At 35.0% G+C, this 27235-nt stretch overlaps 1 protein-coding gene across 3 annotated transcripts in view; it reads right to left on the bottom strand.

Annotated features, from left to right (window-relative positions):
• LOC106063354 (doublesex and mab-3 related transcription factor 3, truncated-like) overlaps positions 1–22882 on the bottom strand; it is a 37656-nt gene extending 14774 nt beyond the window's left edge. The window contains exons 1-3 of one of the 3 annotated variants that reach the window (XM_013221691.2): positions 22534–22882; positions 8216–8512; positions 6617–6797 (exon numbers count right to left, since the gene is read on the bottom strand). In XM_013221691.2, coding sequence (XP_013077145.1) covers positions 6617–6797; positions 8216–8401 — 367 coding nt within the window. In that variant the 5' untranslated portion in view covers positions 8402–8512; positions 22534–22882. Of the gene's footprint in view, positions 1–6616; positions 6798–8215; positions 8513–11938; positions 12190–22533 lie in introns of those variants that run through there. The other 2 variants (XM_013221692.2, XM_056031263.1) reach the window with 2 other exon arrangements.
• Between the last annotated feature and the right edge of the window lie 4353 nt (positions 22883–27235).

Genomic DNA, 27235 nt, shown 5'->3' with positions numbered 1-27235 from the left:
GGGGATGGGAGCGGGCAGGGTTTGAACCCTGGACCATCGATAAATCTGAACGACAGTCCAGCACGCAAACCGCACGACCAGGCAGCCATCCATGGTAAAATGGCGAAAGGTACCGGTGTGCTCGGCCACGTATTTTGGTCAGGAGTGTCCGAGAACATTTGTTATAGGAGGCCTGAACTCTGAGCTGCAACGTCACAATCCGTGGAGTGTACGACGTGGCAACGAGCTATTGGTTTAAACTGCCCACAGGTAAAGTCATCGGCAAAAAAACAAACCCTATTTGGGTAGGTGTTTGAGACAAACATCCATAAATAAAGCTAAAAAGATTCTAGAAATTAAAAAAAATCACCCTTTGGGTCAGGATTTAGTGATTTTACCATCACAAAAGAGATGCAAGACACCGATAGCAAAGACAAGCAGACACAAACACTCTTTTGTTCCCCTAGCAATCAAATCATTAAATAAGAACAATCTGGTATAAACTTTGTCACATGTAAACTATGAGTGAGCCTGGTGTAATATACATTTTGGTTTTCTATAGTTATAATGTTTTTTGTTTGGTGTAATGCACAAATTGTAAGACAATAAAGATTATTATTATTATTATTATTATTATTGTAGAGTTGAGGCCTTCTATAAACGAATGGTCTCGGTCCGACCCTTTGGAAATATCAGAGTTTAATATGTTCATTAGCTTTGACCCTTCTAGACAAAGCGCTTTATTCACTCAAGCTTACATGCCCAGAGTTTCAAGAGTTTGGGGTGAACTCTTTTAACAGTAGAACGGAAATGAAAACTACAAATTAAAAAAAAATCTTTTTTTTTCCCTTAAGTTTTTTCCAGAACATGTAACAGGTTACCTCAAACAGCCCAGAAAACCAGCAACTAAATAGAACTAATTAACAGTAATAACCGGATTAAGACATCGATGAGCGCTGCACCGGGCTACACGTAATGATAATCATCTTTATATATATATTTTAAAAATTTACTAGCAAAAACGTCTGTAATTTATACAATCTGATAAGACGTGAAAGATATTTTACAAAGCTAATTGACAAAAATAGGATGATCTTTGGGACCCGCCTGATGGAAAGGGCTCATATTGGATCAATATAATTTAAGATGCCCATTTAAACTGATGAATAGAATGGCTAACGTGTTGCACTGGGAAACGATTTTTTTTTTATAACGCATAAAGTAAATTAAAATAAATCTCTTACAAGATGAGTAATCGCTTAATTAAGTCAGAAGATATAGAGCAAAAAAAAAATGTTTGAAATAGCATTGATTATTATTGATACAGGTTTGAAATTTGTTTCTTTTTGGCGCCAAATAAAGTTTCTCTTTTGAGACGCACCTGTTAACGAAGCAGACGATGTTAAATTTCACCTGTTTCGAGGTGCTTTGGTATCGGGGTCAGGCGTTAACAAGCCCAATAAAGACGCTTCAATTTAATGCCTGTTCGAGATGATTTGCTTGGCAAAGAAGTACGCGCTTAGGGCTGTCCTTAAGAAGGTTCTGAGTTCAAACCCTACCCGTGATCATCACCGCCCCGCCGTCGTGATATACTTAAGGCAAAGACCTAATTTAAGACGATACTATCAAACATTCATGATGTTTTGCATGGCGCGGTAATCTGCGCTCTGGGCTGACGTTCCATGGTTCAAAGTTCAAATCCTATATGTCATCACCCCTCCCCACCAGCACCTGCATTCCTGCAAGACGTAATAAAAGTCTGTTTCTTGCCAGCTACAGATACAGGACGTCATATGAAGCAGAAAACAGAACGAAACAGGACGTTTTCTTATTCGGTGGTGAAAAAAAAATAGAAGAGCAAAAGTGTTGAAGCGAATTTCACACAAAGCCCCTTGCTGTAGGGAACACAGATGACTTTATTTATATAGGAGTCTCAAAGTGGGAGATTATCAGAAGCGATTTTCCTAGGGTCTCCCCCAGACCCCCCCCCCCCCCACTTCCCGACTTACGTCAATTGAAACAAGCAGCCTAGATCATTTTACACGCGCTTACGGACTGGCTACACCATCTCCTGGGGGACGTGCGGGTGTTTATAAATTTACGAGGGCGAGAGAGAAAAACAAAAACTCGTGTTCAGAGCGCAAAGTCAGACACAAATTTTTGTACACGGGTTTGTACCGAAAAGGCCCGTCCGCTAGTGTGTATACACACAAGGACTAACGCTGAGTTGTTTATAGCGGACACAATGGGAAACATGGAGGACTTGTAATGCGAAGTGCTACCTCTCAGCTCAGTCAACTCGTCTTTCAAGACCGCTGGATTAAAAGAGAGGGAGACTCGAGAGGTGGGGAGGCCAGATTCGGCCCGCTGGTCGAGAGAGAAAGGTCAGCACTGAGAGGCTGAGTATCTGTTTCTTTGACAGCCTTCGTCACTTCAAACGTTAGCGGCCTCTCTCCTTTCTGTTGTTAACTTCTTAAGCTGTTGCCTCTTTGAAAGCATGCTTCAGTCATTCTTGAAAACGAGGTGACATATGATAGTATAATGCTATCGATTGAAACTTCTAAGTAGAAGCTTGCCTAGTTATGTATGCTTCTGAGGCTTGGGGTATCCTACATGCTACTTTACATTTAACTTTCATAAACTGGTTATCATTCTTAGCTTTTTTCACCAGTTTAAATAAGAAGATTTTGGCAATTTAATCGGCATGTTTTGTTTTTTACAAAACACACAGTACTACATTGTGTCTGTCAGTCTGGTAAAAAGTTTGATCACGCTATTTCTTACACGTCCATTCTTGAATCAAATTGAAACTTTGCACAATTATTCATTGGCGTTGAAAATACATGAGTCAATTAAAAAATAGCCAATTGATAAATTAATTACTGGTTATTAATTCTCTTGTTTGATACCAACAAGGCAAACTAATCGTTTAGTATTAACAGATATGGTTAAATATGTCGGGTTTTGTCCCCTTAAATGAACATACTATTTCTTCCAAACCCATTCTCGAACCAAGTTGAAAAACTTTTAACAATTATTTATTGTACTTAACAGAACATACATTAATAATAATAAAAATTACCGAATTGGTTAATTAATTATTGGTAATTAATTGTTTTGTTTGATATCGAAAAGGGGAAATAAATTCTACACTCTTGACTCACTCTTGAGTGATATAGTTGTAAGTGTGGAGTTCTCCCCCCTGGATATTAAAAAAAAATGTTATATTTTGCTTGTTTGTAATGTATAGTTAGAGGCAAGTGCATGTTCCGATTTATAAGTTTCCCACGTCCCTGAAGATTAATACGCCCTGACCAAGACCTCCTCCTGTAAAGGATGACACCTGGCAGAGCTCGACCTTGCGACTACCGCGTCGACAGTCCGAAGGATTTACCACGCGACCATGAAGAGTGTCTTCACATCTTACTCTGTCTTTGATGGACATTTGAATAAGTTAGATCCTACTTTTTAAAAAAAAAAATATAGTTCTAAATTGTTTGGACGTTGATCCTAATTCGGTTTAACGGTTCATTTTTTTTCCACTTGAAGAATTTGATAAGGTACTAAGTATTTTTCATTGACCAGACTTAACCTATGAGAACTTAATGGTGGAACAAAAGCGCCCCTTGTTGCGTCACATCCTGGAGCCGGTATTCACAAAGAACAATAAGAAATGACGCAATATTATAACGTAAACATAAGATAACTCTGGAGTATTTTGTAAATAGAGCAGAATTAAAGCTTTATTGCTCCATTATATAAGCTGCTTGTAAGAAAAAGGAAATGCGTTTCGCCATCAAATCGCTTGTTTCTGTTGGTGCGTAAGTGCGTATGAGATACATATATTCATACACATATTCATATATATGCATATATATGTATGGATTTGGCCCCACATATCAATGTTAGTTAGTTAAATATTACTTTTATTTACAGATGTTAACAATATTAGGTGGAGAACTTTTTGAATAAAACTAATTAATTACATATCATTCTTCTTCTTTTGTGACATTTCGTCGAAACATCCACGCGCTCATTTTGACAACAAAAAAAAAGGTAAAAATAAAAAATGGACAATATGAGGAAATAAAATTTAGAAGATGGCTTAAGAGTTTTAGCATTTTTATTTTTCTTAAGAATTTTAGAATTTTTATTTTTCTTAAGAATTTTAGTATTTTTATTTTTCTTAAGAATTTTAGAATTTTTATTTTTCTTAAGAATTTTAGAATTTTTATTTTTCTTAAGAATTTTAGTATTTTTATTTTTCTTAAGAATTTTAGTATTATTATTTTTCTTAAGAGTTTTAGCATTTTTATTTTTCTTAAGAATTTTAGAATTTTTATTTTTCTTAAGAATTTTAGTATTATTATTTTTCTTAAGAATTTTAGTATTTTTATTTTTCTTAAGAATTTTAGTATTTTTATTTTTCTTAAGAATTTTAGTATTATTATTTTTCTTAAGAATTTTATTATTTTTATTTTTCTTAAGAATTTTAGTATTTTTATTTTTCTTGATGTTTCGATTTTTTTTTCTAAGTCTTCTCAAATAAGCGTTATCTTTTCCATTATTACATAATTCTTGATTTTATTAAAAAAAAATTTCCCTTGAATATTCACCGCCTTGCAACTTTTCACCCTACGTTCTTTGTTCCGAAACGTCGATTGCCAGCAAGAATAAATGTAACAAAAATCCTGGCATAAAGCGTCATGAAATCTGAACTATTTGATTAATGGAGTCATTGTTTACAGTTTCTGGTGAGGCTAAATATCGCAGTCGCATGAGACTGTTGTGCACAAAAAATAAAATAAAATAAAACACGTATCATTAAAATTCGTTTAAAAAAAATAATATTTTCGTAATTTTTATAAAAATGTAATCGTTACTTAAAATGCTTTAACTCGAAGTCCTAACCCTAATTTAAAAAAAACAACTAATAAGACTATGCAGTTTGTTACGATATTATATATGAATACACTACACTTGGATATTAATGGGAGACAAACTAAATAGATTTCGAGGCACTAAAAACAATCCTATTGGATCACGATTTTAACATTCGACTATCACAAGCTAAAAGTCCCCCGATCTCAAAAATATTGTCAAAAACTCTCTTGCTCCTTCTGCAATTTTAAATTAAACAAAAAAATTTTTCTGATGTTACAACTCCATTATTAAGGGGCTTCACTCCTTAATTTTTCATTGAGATTTCCTCCTCAAGCCTTATTGCAGCAACTTAAACCCAAGGGCAGGCCAAGGCTGATCTACAGAGATGTCTGCAAGTGAGACACGAGAACCCCAGGCATTACCCAAAGTATGTTGGAGGAGATAGCCCAAGACCGGACAGCATGGAGACAGACTGTACGCTCTGGTACGAACTTCGCCGAGTGCAAAAGAAACGAAGCTGTATCAGTCAAGAGAAAGAAAAAGAAAGCTGCCTTGTCAGCTAGCCCTAGGACAGATGCATATACATGCACGAACTGTGGCAAACTCTGCCGCTCCAGAATTGGCTTCATCAGTCACTCCAGATTCTACCATGTCTCAAGACGAAATCAAAGCCAGTGACACATGGGCGCATCCATTGTCTTGCGAGACAGAAGGAGCCATATATTAAATTTAATTTTAAAGTTTAAGCGATACATTTGTATGGATGTACAATTATATTTGCATCTTAGTGATATTTGTTATATATAATATACAATTTTCACTACGTGTGTTTGTTTTTTTTATGTGTGATTAAGCGGATCTAGCTTGTATCATTTTTGGATCAAAGTGTTATACTAGTTTAGTAACTAACTCAACTACCGCAATTGGACCCGACGATGACCTACTAACTAATGTAAAAAAAAAACTAACACTCTATGGACATTTTACAAGATTTTCAGGGCTCGCAAAGACATTCCTTAATGGAATAGTACCAGGAAAAAGAAGAATAGGCAGACAGACAAAGCGACGGAAAGACATAAAAGAATAGATGGGGCTGCCAAGGCAAAAGACAGAAAGGAATGGATATAGATGGTCGAGAAGTCTTGCGTGGTGCCCCAACGATCCAACAGGCTAAGGAATAGGTGAAGGTTAAGGTGAACTAAGACACATTGAGGACATTCGGCGACGTCTCGAACCGTGGGCAAAACTGTTGGCAGTAGAGACCAATAGCTCGTTGCAATGTAATACATACCGTGCTGGTTTATAATTTTTAGCGAACGACCTAATTCCCTACACAAAAGTTGTCTGCCCTTAGCTTAGTACATTTCTAAATAAAACAAATTAATTAATCACGACAAATTGATCAACTGGTTAATTTTCGATTGATTCGTGATTCGTCATCGTCAATCAAAAAAAAAAAAAGTTTGTAAAGTTTCAACTTGATACAAGAACGGGAAGTGGAGAAATACCGTGTACAGGATTTCACCCATACATACGACTGACGACTAATATCATCCTAATTGTACAGTTCCGAAATACTTAACTATCAGCTTTCAGATGTTTTAATTGTATTTGAACTAGATATAACTTTTGCTTATTTTAATGTTAGAATATTTTTTTCTTTTTTTTTTTTTTAACTTTGTTAAATAGTTAAAAATATATTCAAAAAAATCCTTTTCGATAATTATTCTAATTTTTCATGGTCAGTACTCACCACAGCTGTCGTCCGCTTCGTCCGCGTCCCTGTGCTTGTCGCTGGCGGAGAGAGGTGCGGTCACCGTGCCGGGCCCCCAGAGCGGCCCTTGGGTCATCACGGGTATCCCCGATTCCGACACGCAGGCACGTATCCCAAGCGCGATGGCGTCTTCGGCTGCCTGCTGTCTTTTGAGTGCAACCTACAGAGTGTGTACAGAGTTTATAGAAAGCGATCTATGACAAAGCAACATTGTATTTATTTTTTAAATTCTATTGTTTATGTATCGTCAAAATCTACTCATTAATTAGCCGAGAGTTGATGGAGCTACCAGTGCGAGCTAACATATTACTTGCTCAGACCCAGTGGTTGGAAGGAGGTACCAAATTGGAGAATCCCCCTCGCCCCCACTTAAGGGATTGCCAACATGAGTGTCCGAAATTTGTTTTTTTACATTAAATATTATGACTTTATCTCAGACGCCCCTAAGGAGGTCAACCCTTTCCGGGACCCCAAATCCCTAGCAACGCCATTGCCCAAAGCTGTACAAATTTTTATTTATTATAATTTCTTATGTTCTGTAATTGAGAAAGAAAAAAAAAAGTAGTAATAAAAAAAAATGTGTTTCCATTTGTACATTTTTAAGTCTTTTTATTTTTAATTCCCTCTTTACTCTTTTGCCTGATAAGCACATCGTGATAATTACTCAAAGTTAAAAATCTGGTAACTTAATTATATTATAAGCGACGTCTTTGGTTTCTTTAAAAATAATTTTGTAATATGGAATTTAAAAAAGCACACACGGGTTATAGTAAATATTGAATCCGATGATTAAAATTGATACTCTACTGTAAATATGACTCTACACATGTAAACTTTGCGTTATTGGGTGTGATGTCTGTATACTGCCGTTTCAAAACAATGGCTACGAATATATATTATTACATTTTGGTACATAGAATAGGTAGTGTATAAATCGTTAATTTTTTATAATCATATTTTTGGTTTCTTATTATTGGTATTAGGGTCAATAATTCAGTGAAATAAACTATTCTGGATAGACTTACGAGATCTAACAGCAACATTTTGTCCACGAAATTGAAAACTGTAACAAATTGCGTGTGTATAACGGTATTTCTGGGTTAGATTAGACTTAGAGTATTGAATGCGTGCGCTGATAACTTTAGGCTTAAACTTAAGACTATCGTATGTGTATACTGCTAACATTTGGGTTTAATCTTAGACTATTGTATGTGTGTACTACTAGCATTGGGCTTAAACTTACACTATCGTAGGCATTCGTAGGTGTATACTGCTAACTTCGGTAATCGTATGTGTATACCGCCAACTATGGGTTTAAACCTAGACAGTCCTATAAGTGTACTGCTAACTCAGGGCTTAAACTTAGACTATTTTATATGTATACTTTTAGCTATGTGTTTAAACCAAGACTATCGTTTATGTATACCCCAAACCTTGGCGATAAACGTAAACTATCGGATCCTTCAGACTCGTCCATTATCACTCCAATAATACTAATAAAACACGTCGGCCGTAGAATCCTAACATATATAAATAAAACAACTAGCAAGACATTAAAAGACTCTCAGCGGGTCTTACCTGAGCGGCCATGACCCTCTGTCTCTCGGCAATCAGATTACACTTTGGGCAAGTGCAGTCTTTGTAGGTGCAGTGGCGCTTGTGCCCCTTCAGCCAGGACACCATCCCGTGGTTCCTGCAGCGGGCGCACTTGGGTTTCCTGGCGCCCTTCTCCGTCAAAGGGTACAGGGCCGGCACCCCGTTCATGTTGGTGGGGTACAAAGATAGCTTGGACGCCGTTTTTGGGAGTTGTGTGTATTAGTTCATCTACCAATCAGAAAGCATGAACTTTAAGCAGACGATCAAACTCGTCTGCTGCTGGGAGAGAGGAAAATATAAAAATTAAAAGATGTTTAAACGGAAGGAATTTTCACAAAGCTTATATCAACTCACAAGATCTTGTATACATTTTGTACAAGTTATTTCTATCACTTTCCTATCACGGATCAAGTTGAAACTTTGCACAATTATTCATTGTCTCTAGAAACAATTGATTCGATTAAAAAAATTGATTTGGTAGTGGTAATTAATTACATTATTTTGTTTGATTTCGAAAAAGGGAAATACATATTACAGTATTGAGATACATGACTGCAGGTGTGTAGTTCTTTTCCTTTTATAAGCTTTTTAAAAGTATTTTAAATTTATGTCGCTTTTGTTATTTCTTTTGTTCCACTGTACATAAACTGCCCCCCTCCTCCCCCCCCCCAAAAAAAAAATAACAATTAATGCTTGCAGAAAAGTGTTTTAAACAAAATTTAAAGAAAAATAAATAATTAGTAATAGATTTGTATATTTAGGGCCTACAAAGCAAACAAGTTTCCGGGTGACCCTACACTGGATTCTTAAGATAATTATATTTATTTAACTTGTGTGTCAAACGTCGCTGCTCAGGTCGAGAACGTTTATGTTTTAGTTGTAGTATCTGACGCCTGCTCTTTGTAGTACAATGGCTTCTATAGAACGGGCTGATGCCGTAACTTTTTTTTAACTTTTATGCCAGTTAGAGAGAAAGGACGACCATAAAGGAAATTTGAATGAGCAAAGTATTACAAAATCCTGTTTAAAAAAAAACAAGCTTATGCAAAGGGGAAGAACTGCTTCCTTAAAACTACCAATAATGTACAAGTTATTTCGGCATCAAACCAAATAATTAATTACAAATAATTAATTGATAAATTGAGCATTTGTATTTATTGATTCATGTCTTGTCAGCTACAACAAATAATTGTTTAAAGTATCAACTTAATCGGAGAATGCGTGAAGGAGAAATAGCGTTAACAATTATTTAAAGGGACTAAACCCAACAAATTTAGTCACATTTGTGAATACTGGAGTATTGTTTTCCCTTGTTTCTATAAAACAAAAAAACAAACAAACTAACAAAAAAATGAATTACCAACATTTAATTGTCAAATTGGTTACTTTTTTTTTTATATTCATTCACGTCTAGTCTATATCAATGAATAAATGTGCGAAGTTTCAGCTTGATCCGAGATTGGGTGTGGGAGAAATAACGTGTACACACATTTTATCAGACAGACAGATTGAAAAAGTGAGTTGATTTAAGCTTTGTAAAAATGTACATTTGATATTGTGTGAACAAAATGTGCTTTAAAAAAAAACTTGACTGCTAAAAAAAAGTCAGGAAAAAAATAATTAAAATCTCAACGCAACTTCATAATGTTAAAGTCGGACTGAAAATAAAAGCCAAGAACAATAACCCCCCAAAAAAAAATGTTTATGAATGCCAAGTTAAACTTTCGATTCACATTCCTTCATTATGTCACTTTACGTTGAATTGACAAGTTATAGATGTCACATTTGTGACAGTGATAGTTTGGAGATCTGTATACCCCGTTCTGGCTTCGGCTTCGCTTTTGCGGAATACCGGGGGGGGGGGGGGAATGGTTCTAGAGCGGTACACATCTAGAGCTAATTAAAAGGGGGGCGCGGAGTGTATCCTAGCGAGTCGTTGACACCGCAATCCGAAGTGTGCTGTTGTGACAGCTCCTCGAGATCATTGTGACAATTAGTTGTGACAAGTGGTGACACTTTTGTTAGGGGCCGCCCATTCTGACAGAGAAGCAAGCAATGTTTGTTCATCCCAAAAAAATGTTTTTAAATTCTTTTTTTTTTCCCGCACATGCCAATATTGAGGGACTAGAAGGGGGTAGGGGGGGTAGAGGGGGAGGGGATTAATAAACTTTTCCTAAAGTTGATGTCGCTAAAAAATGTCACTAAAATAGAGAGTTAGCTTAGTAAATATTTGTACCTAAGACATGTCTGATGTCGAGGAATTTATTTGAGCTGTTTTCTTCATTTAAAAAAAAATGTGCTTCTATTTTTTTTATTGTGTTATCTTTAAATACTCTTACAAGAATTTCTATTAATATATATAAGGCTTTTATTCGAGTCGGAAGATTAATGAGGAATGCAGTATTTCCCGTGGCTACGCAGCTCCCAACTGTGACCTGCATGTTTTGCCACATTCAGGGCAAGCATAACCATTGTCCGCCAGTAGTCGATTAAGATTTCCTTTTTCGCCCTCTTCGTCTGTCCTCGGCAGCGGATTTTCTTTTGGTCTCAAATGTGTATCCCGCAGCCTTTGTGAGTGACCTCCAGCTGTCTCGTTCTGAGGCCCCATGCAACCAGGTGCTCTCTTCTTATGTCAGCTAAGGCAATGAACAACAAACTAATAGTCACATTTAACTGGAGTTAAACCATGAAACCACTTGACTGACTCCTCGGGACAGAAGACAAAAAGTAAAATAACAATAATACATTTAAGACAAAAATAAAACCATAAATTGCGAATACAAAAACACAACCTCCGAAAGAATACACAGAAAGATACGAAAGATAAAGACGCATTTCTTTATACTTTTGCTGGGACTAATTAGTATAAGTACTCTTTCATTCCTAACAACATTTAAAGCATGGAACGGGCTTCATTAAGTAATCAGCAGTGTCAACGGCTTCGTAGAGTTAATGTCTCTGATAAACATGCGCAATACGCGTATCATACAAACATGCCTTTTATGAAGGAACGTCTGTAATTTTTAACTTAAGAGAATAAAATTAGTAGTATAATCACTTACACAACTGTTATTTTATTTTTAAACTTAGGCATTCGAGAGTATTACCATCACCTCTCAGTACTTAGGTGTTCAAGTTTGAAAAGCAAAACTTACAACAAATTATGCAAGAACCTCCCGGTTGATTGGAATAGGACTTAACCTATTTTGGTGAAAACTCTGCAGTTTTCACCATCCCAGTGAAGATTTAAACCAAAATTCATTTTTCTGTTTTAAAATGCGCACACTGTTCTGAATACAATGTTTTCATCTAAATGAGTTTTGTATTAAATAAGGATTTTTTTACACTTTATTTTCTAGATCGTCATAGTCCTAATATAAATATCATGTTCCTAAAACAAATATGATATTAAAACATAATAAATATCATATTTAAAAAAAATATATTTCTATTCTAGCTTAAATTTCTTATTTCTAACACAAATGTCATATTTATAACATAAATAGTTATAATTATGTAATAAACAAATATGATATTAAAACATAATAAATATCATATTTAAAAAAATATATATTTCTATTCTAACTTAAATTTCTTAGTTCTAATACAAATGTCATATTTATAACATGAATAGTTATAATTATGTAATTTTGTGCGAATAAAATATGTGAAACATTAACAACCTAAAATATTTGTTATAATTACATTATAGTGACACTCTTTCTTTGTTATGCTTCCAATTAAAGCCAATCTACTTAGAGACGGTCCTTGATTGCTAGTTTGTTTTTTCATCTGGTGAAATAAAAATGTGAATAGTATTTCTGGAAGTTAAACACGAGTCCCATTTTCGAGTGAAATTGCGCGGTCTGCACATCAGGAAGTTCTTTAATAAAGGTTCTAACAAGAGGGTATTTTGTAGGCAAGTGACTTAACAGATTCTTTATACCAGTGACTTTTTTTTTAGTCAGGTAAATTTTGATACATTTCAAACTGACAAAAAAAAAATCAAAATAAAAAATCGTGGAGTCCAATGTAAAAGAACCTCTTCGGCTTCAGTGGGCAGATGTATCGAAGGGTCGGACAGCATCGCGTTGTGGGTCGGATATGTCCCGCGGACAGTAGTTTATGTCCCGCGAACAGTAGTTTGTGTCCCACGGATAGTAGATTGTGCATCAATTTACAGAATAGCTGGAGGTGGGCTGCATTCTCTGGTGCTATGCCCCCCTCCATCCGCTAAAAAGGCTTTTATAATATTACGTATTGCCCATTATCACCTTTTTAAAACCTCCAAAGCCCCCTTTGTAACAAGACTCAATCCCCCCCCCCCTTCCCTGTTCCAGTCGAGTAATATAACAAGAAAATTAATATTTTACCAAAGATTTATTAATTAATGTTATCATTTTCCCAAATCACATGTCGCATCATAATATTGTTGTAACCCTATTCGCGATGCAATAGGGTTAACTGTGTGTGATCAGCTGACACATGTGACACAGGTCAGTAATACAGTTTAGCGTGCTATATCGAAGGGTAAGGGACAGTACTGGCATGAACTTTGCACGTGAATAGGACCCGGGTTATTGTCATCTGATCATAAGCCTGCGTGGACCTGAGACACAGTGTGTATAAGGCAGTGCAGTTTAAGACAGGACTGCGAGTAGACCGGGACTGTTAGTCTGCCATAAAGTCAGACCTGGTGGAGTCCTGAAGTGAATGTACGAGTCCAGGAAGAGATAGAGACAGTAGAGTTTATTAGTTTAGTACGATGATATACAGCATAGCATTTTTAGTGTTGATGTGTTGCCAATTGTGTCATATTGGCTGTTTTAATTGACCATTATTAAAGCACCAGAATATTTGGAGCCTTGTCGTCAGGTTCTTGATATGTTAGACGTGCTGTGTTGTGTTTAGCAGCTTTTACAGAAGGCCTGATTAGGAGAGATCGTAATAATATCAATGAAATGGTGGACAGTATCGACTTCTTTCGACGCGGAGTATGTTTTCCATTTATATTTTTTTAAAAACCTGTGATATTACCCTTCTGGCTAACGTCGGACCAGGGAAAAGTCAAGGAACCACTGTATCTGTAATTTCATTTAAATATTTTTTTGTTTTATTTCGTAACACATCTTAAGACCCCCTCCCCCTTGTAACAAATCGTAACGAAATTGTATGCCTCCCACTCCTCCCTTTGGCCGTTACGCACTATCCGAACGTTCCAATAGGTCACACGCTCTGAAAAGTATCTTCCAGAAACATGTGCTGCCTCATACTAAGCCTGTCCTGTTCTAAGGACTATGTTTAAGAACTTCCTTATAAAGAGAATGTGGCGTGTGGCAAAATATGTAGGTCGCAAGCTGGGGCTGCGCAGCCACGGGAGACTATTCATTCCTCACTAATCTTCGGACTCAAAGTCAAGCCTTATATATATATAAGGAGAAGAGAGAAAGTTCTATGCTAGCAAGAAGAGCAACGAACTGTCGTTTGGTTGTGTTGGAAATCCAAACATTTGGTTCAGAACATATCGCGCTTTAAAGATCTCCGTGACATTAACATTTAATTATATGCGATGCATAGTGCTTAAAAATACATAGTTGTAACTTGATTGCTTTAAACCCAGATATAGCTGTTTCTAAGTTTTTAGGTTTTTCGTGAGTTTCCACCCAGCTTGAAAACAATTTAACAATTTGCAAAGTACTGAGGGGTTCACGGCGCTAGGTGGAACCTGGACACGTATTTCGTAAACGGCTCTAACGATTTTCCAAGAAATTCCACATATATATCTTTGGAAACAACAATACTGACTAGCCATACAGTGAAATCTCTGGTTTGTCCGTTATAATTTTCAAAATATAATCTTAACTCTTTCTTCTCGTGACCGTTATCCACGGTGCGAAGTAATTATTCAGTTTGCTTATTTATAGGTTACTTTCATGTTATAATTAAACTTCAATAACTTTTTAATCAAATAATGTTTTATTTGGTATGGAATGAAATGGGAATGCGAGTACTTTTTATATAACACAAATTAATGTCTATAAAACAAAAACAAAAAATTAATTTTATTAAATTGACAGTAGTTCCGTCAATTAGGAGAGAAAGAGTTAAGATTAAATTTTGCTATTTTGAAGACGATTTCATCACTCGACTCAAACATTGCTTTGTGTTCAATAAAGAGTTGAATAGACGTTGGAGAACAGTCTTTTTTAGGAAATTCGATCAATGATAAAGAAGAGCTTAAGCAAATCTTTAATTATGAGTTGTTTATTATTGGAGATTAGCACATTGAAAGTTGTTCCTACTAATCATCTCCTTTTTTACCTTTCCATTTGCTATTTAAATCTACAGTCCTTAAAAAAGGCGTTCACAAATGAATTGCGTGATTTTAAAATGTATTACGGCTTTTCATCTATTGGTAAAAAATATAAATAGCTAGTTGCTGTTTTTGTTGTTGTTGTTGTTGTTGTTGCTGGTGTTACCTGTGTACAGATTAAAGGAATTGTCGTTAAGCAATGTATTTTAAAAGTTTTATGAAAATTTGTGTTCAATTTTTTTTTTAAACCGCAGAATCAAATTATCTAACTTCTTCGGTTTGAATCAAAATTTATATATTTTTTTTTAAATTAATAATATTGATATATAATTCAACGCCCTAGACATTGATTAGTTGATTAGTCAATAGTTGATCAATAATTCCGTATTCTGTTCACCGGTTACACCATTATATAGAAATCCTCAATTGAGAAGATATGGATAAATAGTACATTTCAATTAGTGAAATATTGTGTTTAGTGTTTAGGATCACATCTTCCACGACGCTATGAGCAAGTGCAGTGTTTCGAGAGTATATTTTAAGTACTTAATTTGCACAAGTGAAGTCATAAACAAGTGTGATGTTTGAAGAGTATATTTTTAAATATATAATTTCTCAAATGACGTCATTTTTTCCTAGACGCTATTAAACAAGTGTTTTTAATTGTTTTTTTTTTTGTTTTTTTTTTTAGAGTATAATTTTTAAGTATCTAATTTGTTCAAATGACGTCATTTTGTTCCTAGACGCTATAAACAAGTGTTGTTTTGAGAGTATATTTTTTAAGTATCTAATTTGTACAAATGGCGTCATTTTGCTCCTAGACGCTATAAACAAATAAATGGATTAACAAGAGAGACGTACGTGTATAAATTAATCAAACTAATTTATCAAATAGATAACTTGGTAAGGCTAATTGTTTCGGATTTTTTGCTATTTCTGTTGTTTTTTTTTTAATTTGCAAGAAGTTCACGTTGTTAATGATGTGACTCCATATACATAATTTTGTAGCATGTGGTTATTATTAGTAAACAAACCTAAGCTATAAATGAAAATATCGTAATGTATGTTTTAAAAAGCGTGATAAATAGACGATATTTAAATAATGATATGACCCTATATATATATATAGGCGGCGGCCGAGCGGTAAAGCGCCTGGCTCCCGAACCGAGGACCGGGGTTCGAATCCTAGTGAAGACTGGGATTTTTAATTTCGGGATCTTCGGGCGCCTCTGGGTCCACCCAGCTCTAATGGGTACCTGACATTAGTTAGGGAAAAGTAAAGGCGGTTGGTCGTTGTGCTGGCCACATGACACCCTTGTTAACCGTAGGCCACAGAAACAGATGATCTTTACATCATCTGCCCTATAGACCACAAGGTCTGAAAGGGAACCTTACCTTACTATATATATATATATATGTGAGATTTGTGAAATTTTGATCTATTGGAGGTAAACTAAACATAGCTAGCTATTTTGTGTAACCGATGTACAGAAAGAAAAAAACTGATGATAAGCTGTGTACTTCAAAAGGTATAAGATAATTTGTTTTTAAGCGATGTAAAAAAAAAATAGTTTCTAATCCCTTTGTTTTGTAGCACAGAATAATGTTTATTAAATTGGCAGCAGGGGTATTTAATACAGCGTCCTTGACATTGTCTAGAATCAAAAGTATATCCTGTTATCTGTGATGCACAATTGTGTGTAACATATTAAATTTAGGATAATACAGATTATTATTATTATTGACATGAATTCATTTTCAGTCTCTGGCACTGACAGGGTCGAGCTTTGTCAATGGAAACGAATTTCATTATAGTCCCCTTGACAGTGTCCACTGAGAAATTTTGTGATGATGTGGCACTGATTGGCAGTACTGCCCATCGATAGGTAACAAGTATCATCTTAGCAATACTTATTATTATTAGTATTAAAATCCCTCAATAATAGTTAGCGCAGCGTCATAATTTATTTTCATGATGAGCTAGACAGTTCAAGTCAATTTCCCTTGCGATCTATGGGGCAGATAACGTAAAGGTCATCTGTTTCTAGGGCCAAAGGTTTAACGAGCAGGGTGGTGTGGCCAGCGCAATGACCAACCAACTTTCACCAACTAAAGACAGGCAACCTTTAGGGAGTTGAGTTGACTTAGTTGCGCCCTAGAAATCCCGAAATTCAAAATTCCCAGTCTTGAAACCCAGAACCCCAGGTTTGGAAGACTGATATTGTACTATCCCCTAACTATTTATTGAACTTCAATGTCACGTACTAAATTTTAAGATATAAAATAGGTGCTTAAAATTTCCATGCACTCTTCAAAACTTTAAAATCAAATTTCTAAGCTCTTTGCTTTGTAGTGCAAAGCAATTGTATATCATTTGGCTGGCTACAGTAATTTTTTAGAAATCTTTTAGTGATCTTTAAGTGATCTTTCAAAATGTTATGGTTCAGAATCTCTCCCAACATTCATATTTGTTACGTTTCTTAATATCACTGTTTCTTCTATTTCTCTAACTATGTTTATTGATGAAATAATTCAAACCGGATATTATAAATCGAGATCCAAGCAAAGAGGAGATAACTGTATTGAACATATATATTCGCTATCAACTAAAGATTGAAATGTAAATATCTTCAAGCACAATTCAATCGTCCTACTGAGAAAAAGAATATATCTGTATGTATAATCTTTTTTTTTTTTGTTAATTTTTACCTATAAAACGTATCAGTATATTCTAACTACGTAAACAATTAAGTGTTAAAATCTAACAATTTGGCTACTCAATATTGGAGGTTGATTTAAATATAGAGTCATTGCACATTACTCCTAGGGATCTCTTAGATTTTTGTAAAGTATATCTCATCCTTCATGCTTACAGCATGATCAATTAGCTATGTGCTCTTAGAGCCTGTCTAGCTCTGTTGTTGGCATCTTTCCTTAGGTATGAAAAATCTCTCTCCATTTTGTTCTAGGATCTGCACATCTCTTTACGCAAATTTCCCAGAGTTTTGGTACTTCCTGCTTTATTTACACCACTGTAGTTTCAAGATTTGCATTTATTTATGTACCTGTTGTTAACTTTAAATCCAATTCGCGGAAAGGTGATTAAATCCACTAAATATTCAAGTCTACTGGCAGACTGATTCATTGATCTCAAACTCTCCCAATTCAGTTAGTCGAATTTTTTTTTTTTAACTGAACATGTATTTAGAAAAACAAAGCATTTTTCACGATTCGATCGAAATGGCAGAGATTTATTTTCCAAAATCGTTTTTTTCCCCCACACATTCATATCATTATCATAAAGCTGACATACAAAATGTTTCATTGGATAAACTAATACTTCCTTCCTTTGTTTTCAAGTACTCTTTAGCACAATTCTTATAGTGAAAATCTCTAATAGAGTGTTGATGAACACAATCTCTAATGCGAATTCGTTTTAAGGACTACAAGGGATTTTCATACATGAAGGCAAGCCCTTAAATATCCGGCTATTTGGTGTATCCGGTGGATAGAATAACGAAAGTGTTGATCAACTTTTTTTTTTCTTTTTTCTTTGCACTGCAGAATCAGAGTTTCTAAGCTTGTTTCTAAGTTTGTAGGATTTAGCTGGCAGCATTGGAGTTCCCTTTAGCGTCCTTGACATTGTTTAGTTCACCGTGAAAATGTCCAAGTGTCATACAATTTGTGAACGATGTTACGTAGGTCAATGAGGTGAACTTGTATACTTCTGTTTGCTCATTTATAGTTGTTGTTTTTTTTTTTTTGTATTACAACCTACGCTCTTTAAACAAAGTTTTAAATACAAAGAAACGTGTTTACAATCATTAAACAGACTATATGAAAAAAGGAATAACAAGAATTTAAAAAAAAAAACAACAATTCCTCCATTATAAAATTGATTGTGGCAGGGCCGGCCTTAAGCATAAGCGAACTAGGCAGCCGCCTAACGCCTCCGATTGGTGTTTGTGTTGTGGAATCGCGCATGATTCAAAGGAAACACATTTTTAGAGAAAGAAATTGCGAGACAATGATCAAATCTCATATATATATACAGAACTCTATGACTCTCTGTCCACTAGTCTAGTTTTTAGTCTCTACTGTGATTCAAGATTTGTAGATATATGTTTAGATCTACTTGTTAGACTACATAGGTTAGAAGACCATTGTTTCTTCCTTTTGGTGTCCATGAAGCACATCCGTGCTCTCGGCGTTATATGAATTTAATCTTTTTGTTGATTTAGACATAGACACAGGGAAGTTTTTAATTCACTGCGCATCTATCGATTTTAATTTTTTTTTTTCTATTTCATTTCGCATAGGGCCTCCAATTACTTAAAGCCGGCCCTGAGGGTGGTATATAATTTCTCATTCTATTCATTCCTTGTAATGCTTCACAACTGATAGGGGTCTTTGTAAGTGAGCTCCGCACATTCAAGTTCTTGAAGTTCTTAACCATCCAGTTAATGATTTCTACATAAGACGGTGCGCAAAATGTTCAAGGATGTTCATTGATTTAATCTGAACCTTTGAATCGTGTGCGGCAGTTCTTGCTGATGGCGTGTTCAAAATAGAATGACGTAGGCCAAACTTAATTTGAAGATGGTCATTGGAGAGTGTCACACATGGAGGGAAGAACTACAAATTGCCAGCTATTTTGGTGCTTCCGGTGTACGAAACAAAGAAAGTGTTGTTGAGCTTTGCTTTTTAAAAGTGTAGGATCATTTTTGTGCTCTATTGAAATAGTGTTAAAATTAGAGCTCAATTTTTTATGAAGTTTAATTAAGCTTCCTTGCCATTGATTAGCTTTATCATGAAAATCGTCAATATTTTGAAAAAAAAATTTAGTCAAGCCAGAGTTGTTGTTTTTACTGTGTAGCACATTCCTCGTCCCATATGCTAGGACAAATTTGTACAAATGCTCCTTCTTCCCTAGTGCTATTAGAGCATGGAATGGGTTGCCTGAGTCAGCAAGGAAAACCAGTGACTTGGCAGAATTTAAGTCCTTGGTTAACAAGTATGACTACATTGACCTAGGAACGCGCGTAGGACGCACTCACCTTCTTTTTTTGAAGTAACGTCTGTATTATATAAGATAAGATAGCGAAATATGTTGTAATTTTACACAAAGATAAACTGTCAAATTTCTATCAAAATGTTAAGAGCCGTTTTCGAAATACAAGTCCCGCCCCGCACAAGAAAAGGTTGTCAGCTAGTAGGAGGAAACGAAACAGAAGTAAACGTATCACATCATATAATGGCTTTTTAGTATTTGTTATACAAAAGCTTTATTACTGATATTAATTAGCCAACCTTTATCAACTAGGTTGTAGTTTATCTTAGTGTAAATAGGTGTATGAAAATAAAGAAATGTCACGAACCTATGATTATAGACATGAAATCTTAGTTTCACTTCAGGTCTTTATCATTACGAATTCAACGCTCACTGAACATTAAGTTACTTTAAGTTACTTTTTATACATGTAGAGATATGCAGTGAATTGCGTCCAATCTCTAGGAGAACATGCTGAAGAAATACTTATGTAATAAAATATTCAGGAACTAGAAAACTCTTTTCTGTTTAGAGAATAACTTAATTTAATTTGCATGACACAAATAGCAGCCATACCCACTAGTGCTAGTGAACTCCAGAAGATATGTTGCACTTTATAAGATAACCATAGGTATGATTGGTATACAATAAAGAAATGCATGCATATAGATAGGGAAATGTTAAAATTTAACTTTAAATAATTATTTGTAACAAAGTCAAACGGACAATTTGTTTTTTGTTGTTTTTTTTTTTTTGGGGGGGGGGGGGAGTTCTCCCAAGAAAGTGTGGGACCTAAGCCAGAGCCGGTGTTAATCGGAAGTCCTAAGCGAAGTAAATTAGGTGGCCTCAAATTAAATTGAAAAACTAACAAATATACAGCTTAAAAAAATCATGCAATTATTAAAAACCTAGGGTAGTCCATTATTTACAGTGAGGACAATGCACAGGAATCTAGTGCGATGCCCCCCACTAAAAGAAGGCCCTAGGCTGTGTAGTTTGCTTATGGCTAAGGCCGGCTCTGCCTAAGCTTTAACATATAGCATATGTTGCTTATACTTATTAAGCCGATAGCCTACAGCTTTTGTAATTTATAAGTAAATACTTTACTTAGGATGCCAATAGTGATAATTGCTAAATTGCTTAAAAGCAAATCAATTTGTGAGTTCTATTTTTTTTTAAATTGATAATTGTGCAACATAGATTAGTAACCTAGTTATGTTGATAATTGATAAATATGGACCAAATATGTTGATAATTGATGAATCTAGATTTACTATGTCCATAATTGATGAACGTAAATGAAATATGTTGATAATTGATGATGTGGATAAAATATGTGTTGATAATTGATGAATGTAGAGCTACTATGCTGTAAATTGATGAATGTGGGTCGACTGTGTTAATAATCGCTGAGAATTAATTTAACATGTTGATAGTGAATGAATGTGGATCAAATATTTTGATAATTGATGAATGTAGATCTAATATTTTGATAATGGATAATTGTAGATCTAATATATTGATACTGGATGAATGTTGATCTAATTTATTGACAATTGCTGACAATTGATATAGTATGTTGATAGGCCTAATTGATAAACTTTGATCTGTTTCGTTGATAATTTATGAACGTTGGTCTAATTTATTGATAATTGATGAAAATCAATGCAATGTTAGGATAATACCAAAACAGGGATCCAATATGTTGTTAATTTCTATGCATATTGATAATTGAGATTTGTGAACTTTAGGCTGCATGTTGATATTGGCTTGGTCTCCATCAAATGGTTTAACGGTCACATCAATAAACATGACATACACAATTTAATTAATACAATTCTCCATATTTGACCTATTTCCGGTTTATAAATATAAAAAAAAGAGAAAGAATCAATTATAACACTAATTAAGAGAAAAAGTAGTTCATATTGAATGTCTCTTAACATGTATGTTCCTCCGCTAGGAAATTTGCATTTGGTTTAGCTTTCAGACCTTGCGCTCTATGGGGCAGATAATGTTTAAGGTCATGTTTCTGTTGCCAACGGTTAACAAGCTAGTTGTCATATGGCCAGCACAACGACCAACCACCTTTACTTTCCCAAACTAAAGTCAGGTACCAATTAGAGTTGGGTGCACTCAGGAGCGCCCTAAAAATCCCGAAATTCAAATTCCCTCACCGAGATTCGAACCCAGTACCCCAGGTTCGGAAGAAGAGCGCTTAAAAACCACTCAGCCACCGCTCCCCCGTTAACTAGGTAATTTTATTATTTCATCCCTGTGTTAATCTATTTGTACGTATTAGTAAGAGACTTCAATTCTTCGAAGTCATTGGTTTTCTGCGACTACTTCGGAGAACCCGTTCCAAGTATGTATTACAGCTATGTAGAGTAAGGCAGTTATACGAAGTTGACCTAGCATATGATAACAGTATATGTGTCCCAACTTTTGTCTTTCTGAATATTTTATTAGGTTGTGTTTTTCTTTTTGTTTCAATTATGGTTTACTGTTTTATGCATAATTACTACCTTGGCTTAGCCCTGTACTGAGAGTTTTCTTGATCCGGACCTTATAACAATATGTATTAGAGTTTCTTGTATTTTTTTTTACATTTTTACATTTATTTGCAGATACTATATAATATAGCTATAAAAATAATTTTTAAAAATATTACATAAAAAGGTGACGCGCTCAAAATATAGTGACATAAGTATTTGCAAAAAGACAATAGCTCTTAACTTCATGTTTTTTAAAATCTAAGCATGACAAGGACAGACAGACAACACAAAACTAAAGCGTCTCTTTCGCTCTTTCGGAAGGCATTTAATAATACATACAATATATTTTAAATAGATGTAATTTTGATATTAAGATAAAAATACGATTCCAAAAATAAATAAAAAAAAAAAGTCTAGATCCAGAGCCTAAGTAGATACTTACCTAATATTTTTAGGGTTTGGTAAGACTTGATCTAGACTGTCTTCCTATTCACTAGAAATCTGATGTGAAATACTAAACGGGATCCAAAACAAAACAAAACAAAAAATGTCCGAACTTGAAGAGTCAAAGATCACAGATAATATCCAATGATAGGCCGATGAGTATAGTAATTATAGTAGATGTGTCTGAGTATCACAGGGCTTATCACCATCACAGAGGTGCCTTGTTTCTAGTTTGAGATAGAGACCTCAATAATATGAGTAGTCGTGGAACAATATCGTCACTGATGCCAACTACTAAAACTAGAGACACTGTTTCAAAGTGCTAGACTTAGTTGTCACGACGAAGAAGAAGAAGAAGAAAAAACTTTTTTGGAGGGGGGGGGGGGAGACAGGAGGGAGGGGAGGAAATGTGTGTGTATGTGTGTGTCCGCATGCATGAAAGGGGGGGCCTATCCATCCAGTTCGTTTGAAAGCGACGAGCTAAGGTGGCACACATTCGGGGGGCAACTGTTCGCGTCAATCATACACAGAACCTGTCGACGAGTAACGCCACTGACATATTTCTTTCGCCCCATCACAAAGTTAATCTCTTTCGTTGCAGAAGTATCAGATGGGGAGGGGGGGCACGTTTCTTTTAGGAGCCACGCCCACCGTGGCTAGATAACGGATAGCATTGAAATCTTATTCCCCACTCTCTGTCTTTTTAATCTCATAAACGTGAGTTTTGGAGCTCCGCCCAACTGTCATAAAAAGAAGCCCCGCCTTGATTCCTTCCACACTCGACGTAACACTGGCCCGACCCAAGAATCCCAAGATATTGGATAATTCTAGCATTGACCGACAAGGGAAATAACTCTCAATCTCTTCCTCTTTTTTTTTTTTATCAACAACAGAAAATTTGAGTGCAAGGCTTTGTGGTGAGAATTTATTGCCCGTTCTCTTCATTCCCACCACTCAGACTGTAATGACGTCATTGAATATTGTGCTCTTTTTTTTTTTCTTCTTTAAACGTTATCCTAACCAAGCGGTGGTCTATATTTATAAGATTCTAAAAAAAATACGAAGGGGAGGTAACCTGATGTGAGGAGTGGAAACTTGTTTATCTTTCTTGAGTTTTATCAGCGGTTCCAGGAGCGAAAAAGGATAATTAATAACAGAAGCTGAAACAATAAATATAGATTATTTCAACTTTTGTTGTATTAACTTTATATTAAGAACCTGTTGAGATAGATATCTCACATTCATATGCTCAGGTAATATCAGTGTAGACTTATTAGAACACTACTAGAAAGAAGTTACTCTATTGCAATACTGATTTCTCTATATTGCTATATTCACAGTGCAATTTAAATGTTACAAATTCCCTGGCAGTGTACTATTCCGGAATCAGATTGGGGCGATTACTACAATTCAGAATGCTACCCCACATCACTTAGGTGCACATGTTCATCTATGTTATAGATCGGTTTCAAGAATCCTTTTGAATAATGAACACTTAAAAATATAACTTTAAAAAAGAACCTTCACCCATTAAACCACTGTTACATAAGATCTGAACGAAGTGGTCGTCTCCTTTCCATTTGGACTAAAACAGAAAAGATTTTAAAAACTCTTGTATCCCACTTTCGGTCAAAGTGTTACAAAATCATCTATCGAGAAGTACATAGAAGTCTAATTCATTAAGCGCTGGTTGTGATGGTGTATGTTGTGCGTATTTGCATCTATAATGTTTTTGTTACAGTAGATACGCTGAGGTTGTCAATTGTAGTCAAACTGAATTTCCATTTGATTGGATCAATACAAATTATCTTATCTTATCTTATCTTTATACACAATAAGCTTAAGGAAATGTACACGACACTAATGTACACATTAAAGGAGAACTTGGGTCTCAGAATCAAATGGGGAAAGGAAAGAGGTATAGTAGAGTTTAGGGATTCCTTTATAAATCTTCATAATAAGGCCGTTGCGCCCAAGGCTAGCTAAATATCCTCATTTTTGGTATGACATCTATTAAGCGCAAGAAGGTCAATATTTTAGAAATCTGTTGTCAATGTAAACTATGTAACATGTCAGCGGAAGTGGAAGAGAAACATGTGTTTCTAGATTGCCCGTTGTTTTCTAAGGTTAAAAATACTGTTCAAAGTCTGTGAGATGCTAATTGTGACTCAGGTGTGGATGTAAGTCTTGCGATCCTTTTAAACAAGGTTCCTAAATAAAGCTCTTGGGAATTTTCAACCTCATTATTTTGGAAGAGTATTGGAAACTTGGTTGGAATACTAGACTGAACATTATTCTAGATAATGACAAGGTTACAAAGAGAGTTTGTGTGGAAACACAAACTCAAGATCGGCTCTCGAGGTGGTCCACCCACCCTGGTAAAAAGGCAGGTTTCAATATTTGCAGAAAGAATATCAGAATGAAATTGTATCAAAGGCAAATGACAAAGAAGAATGAAGATCTTGTGTGGTGCCCCAACGGTCCAGCAGACCAAGGACTAGGTAAAAGTGAAGTTAGATGTGAACCTGGCCTAATTGATGTCATATGATTATATTACTGAACTTATTATTTTGTAAAGGGTAAATCTCTATTTCAAAGTCCAATGACAGAAAATACATTTCCTTTTGTTACATGTCTCCTCGCCGCTATGTTGTTGTGTATACAGTATTCAGCTATCCATAGACTAGTGTGGCTGAGTATATATTATATATTGTTATAAACCTGGTGGTAGCACAAATGGGGGTAGTGGGGTGTGTGTAGTCAGCCGACGCAAATCGCCCCAGGCCAGCGCTAGACGAGCGGTCAACCGTGACGAGTTACGACGATCGGCCGAGACGAGTGTCAACAAGAGAGTTCGGGAAGGATCGCCGACGTGAACAGAGCTCAGGGGCGTCACGAGAGTTGTAGTCATCTGACCACCTAGAAACGTCGAGCGGCGTTCTGTCCGGTTCGAGAAGGCCAGTAGGGACCCTATATAAGAGCGGAGGCGACGCAGTCAAGACGGTTCAGAAAGCGGGTTTACGACAGGAGTTCAGAACACGGTCGACTACATGGTAATGCTACGGTGTGATCCTGTACGGAGCATTACTTAGTACTTATTAATTGTTGTTTTAAATTATGTTTTACTTATAAGCATAATAAATAGATTTTTTCTCTTAAAAAAAGGGAAACATTTTTTTTTTGTAAATCTTTAGTATGACAGAGGTTACTTAACTTAGCAATACAGTTATAAAAATTTTTTGATAAAAGTCTAAAACCGTTTGTATGAATGTGTTAAATATATGTAAATATTTTTCTTCCTCACTAAATAGTCTCCCGTGATTGTTACTATTAATAGTGAATAGTTGTAAAAAAATTGTATATTTTTATAAAACAAACTGCTTGCATAGTCGATTTTAAAAATTAAATTTTCTGCTTTCAGAAAAGAAAAAGGTAGGCGTCGCATCAGACTTTTGAAAGGTCTAAAAGATCATAATGTCGGATTTTCAATAGCTGTTCTAGTTTACGAGATCTAAAATGGGACAGACATACAGACGGACGGAAAAACGGACACAGACATTCCACACAAATCTAATAGTGTCTTTTCCCCTTTCGGGGACCGCTAAAAATGGTTGCTGTTTTATAGCTATTACGGTTTTTTTGTTTTTAAATATAAAAAAAATATTTGAATTAAATAACACATAGATCTTAAACCTTTTTTCTTACAGATAAAGTTTATTAAAATATATACCACAATCACAATATATATTCTATATGAATTGCCATGTTACCAATATTACAAAATATAGTAGTCTCTTGAAAGCTACTAGACTACTAAATATCTTTATTCTAATAAATCCATTTACCAGATTATTATACTAGTTATTTTAAATATTAGCGCTTTTATCAAATATATATTGGGACGATACAACTGAAACTGAAGAAAACGGTAAAAAAAAAAATGAAAAGATGAGAAATGTTGAAATAAATAGACAAAGTCGACAAGGTCAAGGATGTCAAACGAAAGATCTCTGTTGTCAAGTAAACAAGGTTACAATTATTGTCTATGTGGAAATAGCATACTGTGTTTGTTATTATTAATAACGATAGTTGTAAAAATGGTGTATATTTTATGAAAAAACTACTTGCATAGTTGATTTTAAAATTTAATTTTTTCCCTTTCAGAAAAGAAGAAGTAGCAATGCATGAGAACTTTGAAGGGTCTAAAAGATCATGATCTCGGGTTTACAAAATCTTTTCTAGTTAACGAGATCTAAACGGGACGGACCGACGGTTGGACGGGCAGGCATTCCACACAAAACTAATAGTGTCTTTCCCCACCGCTAAAAATGGTTGCGTTTTATAGCTATTGCTGTTTTTAAACAAAAAATATTTTTAAAAATTTGAATTAAATAATACATAGATCTTAAACCTTTTTTCTTACAGATAAAGTTTATTAAAATATATACCACAATCACAACATTTATTCCGTGTGAATTGCCGTGTTACCAATATTAAATATATAGTAGTCTCTTGAAAGCTACTACATATCTACTACTAAATATCTTAATTCTAATAAATCCATTTACAAAATTATTATGTTAATTAGTTTAAATAGTAGCGCTTTTATCAAATATGTATTGGGACGATACAACGGACACTGAAGAAAACGATAAATAAAAAAAAAAAGAGAAATGTTGAAATAAATAGACAAAGTAGAC

This window comes from Biomphalaria glabrata, chromosome 5 (assembly GCF_947242115.1).
Source record: "Biomphalaria glabrata chromosome 5, xgBioGlab47.1, whole genome shotgun sequence".
Taxonomy (NCBI): Eukaryota; Metazoa; Mollusca; class Gastropoda; family Planorbidae; genus Biomphalaria; species Biomphalaria glabrata.
The sequence above is the reverse complement of the archived record's forward strand: the minus strand, read 5'-3'. Positions and strand labels throughout refer to the sequence as shown.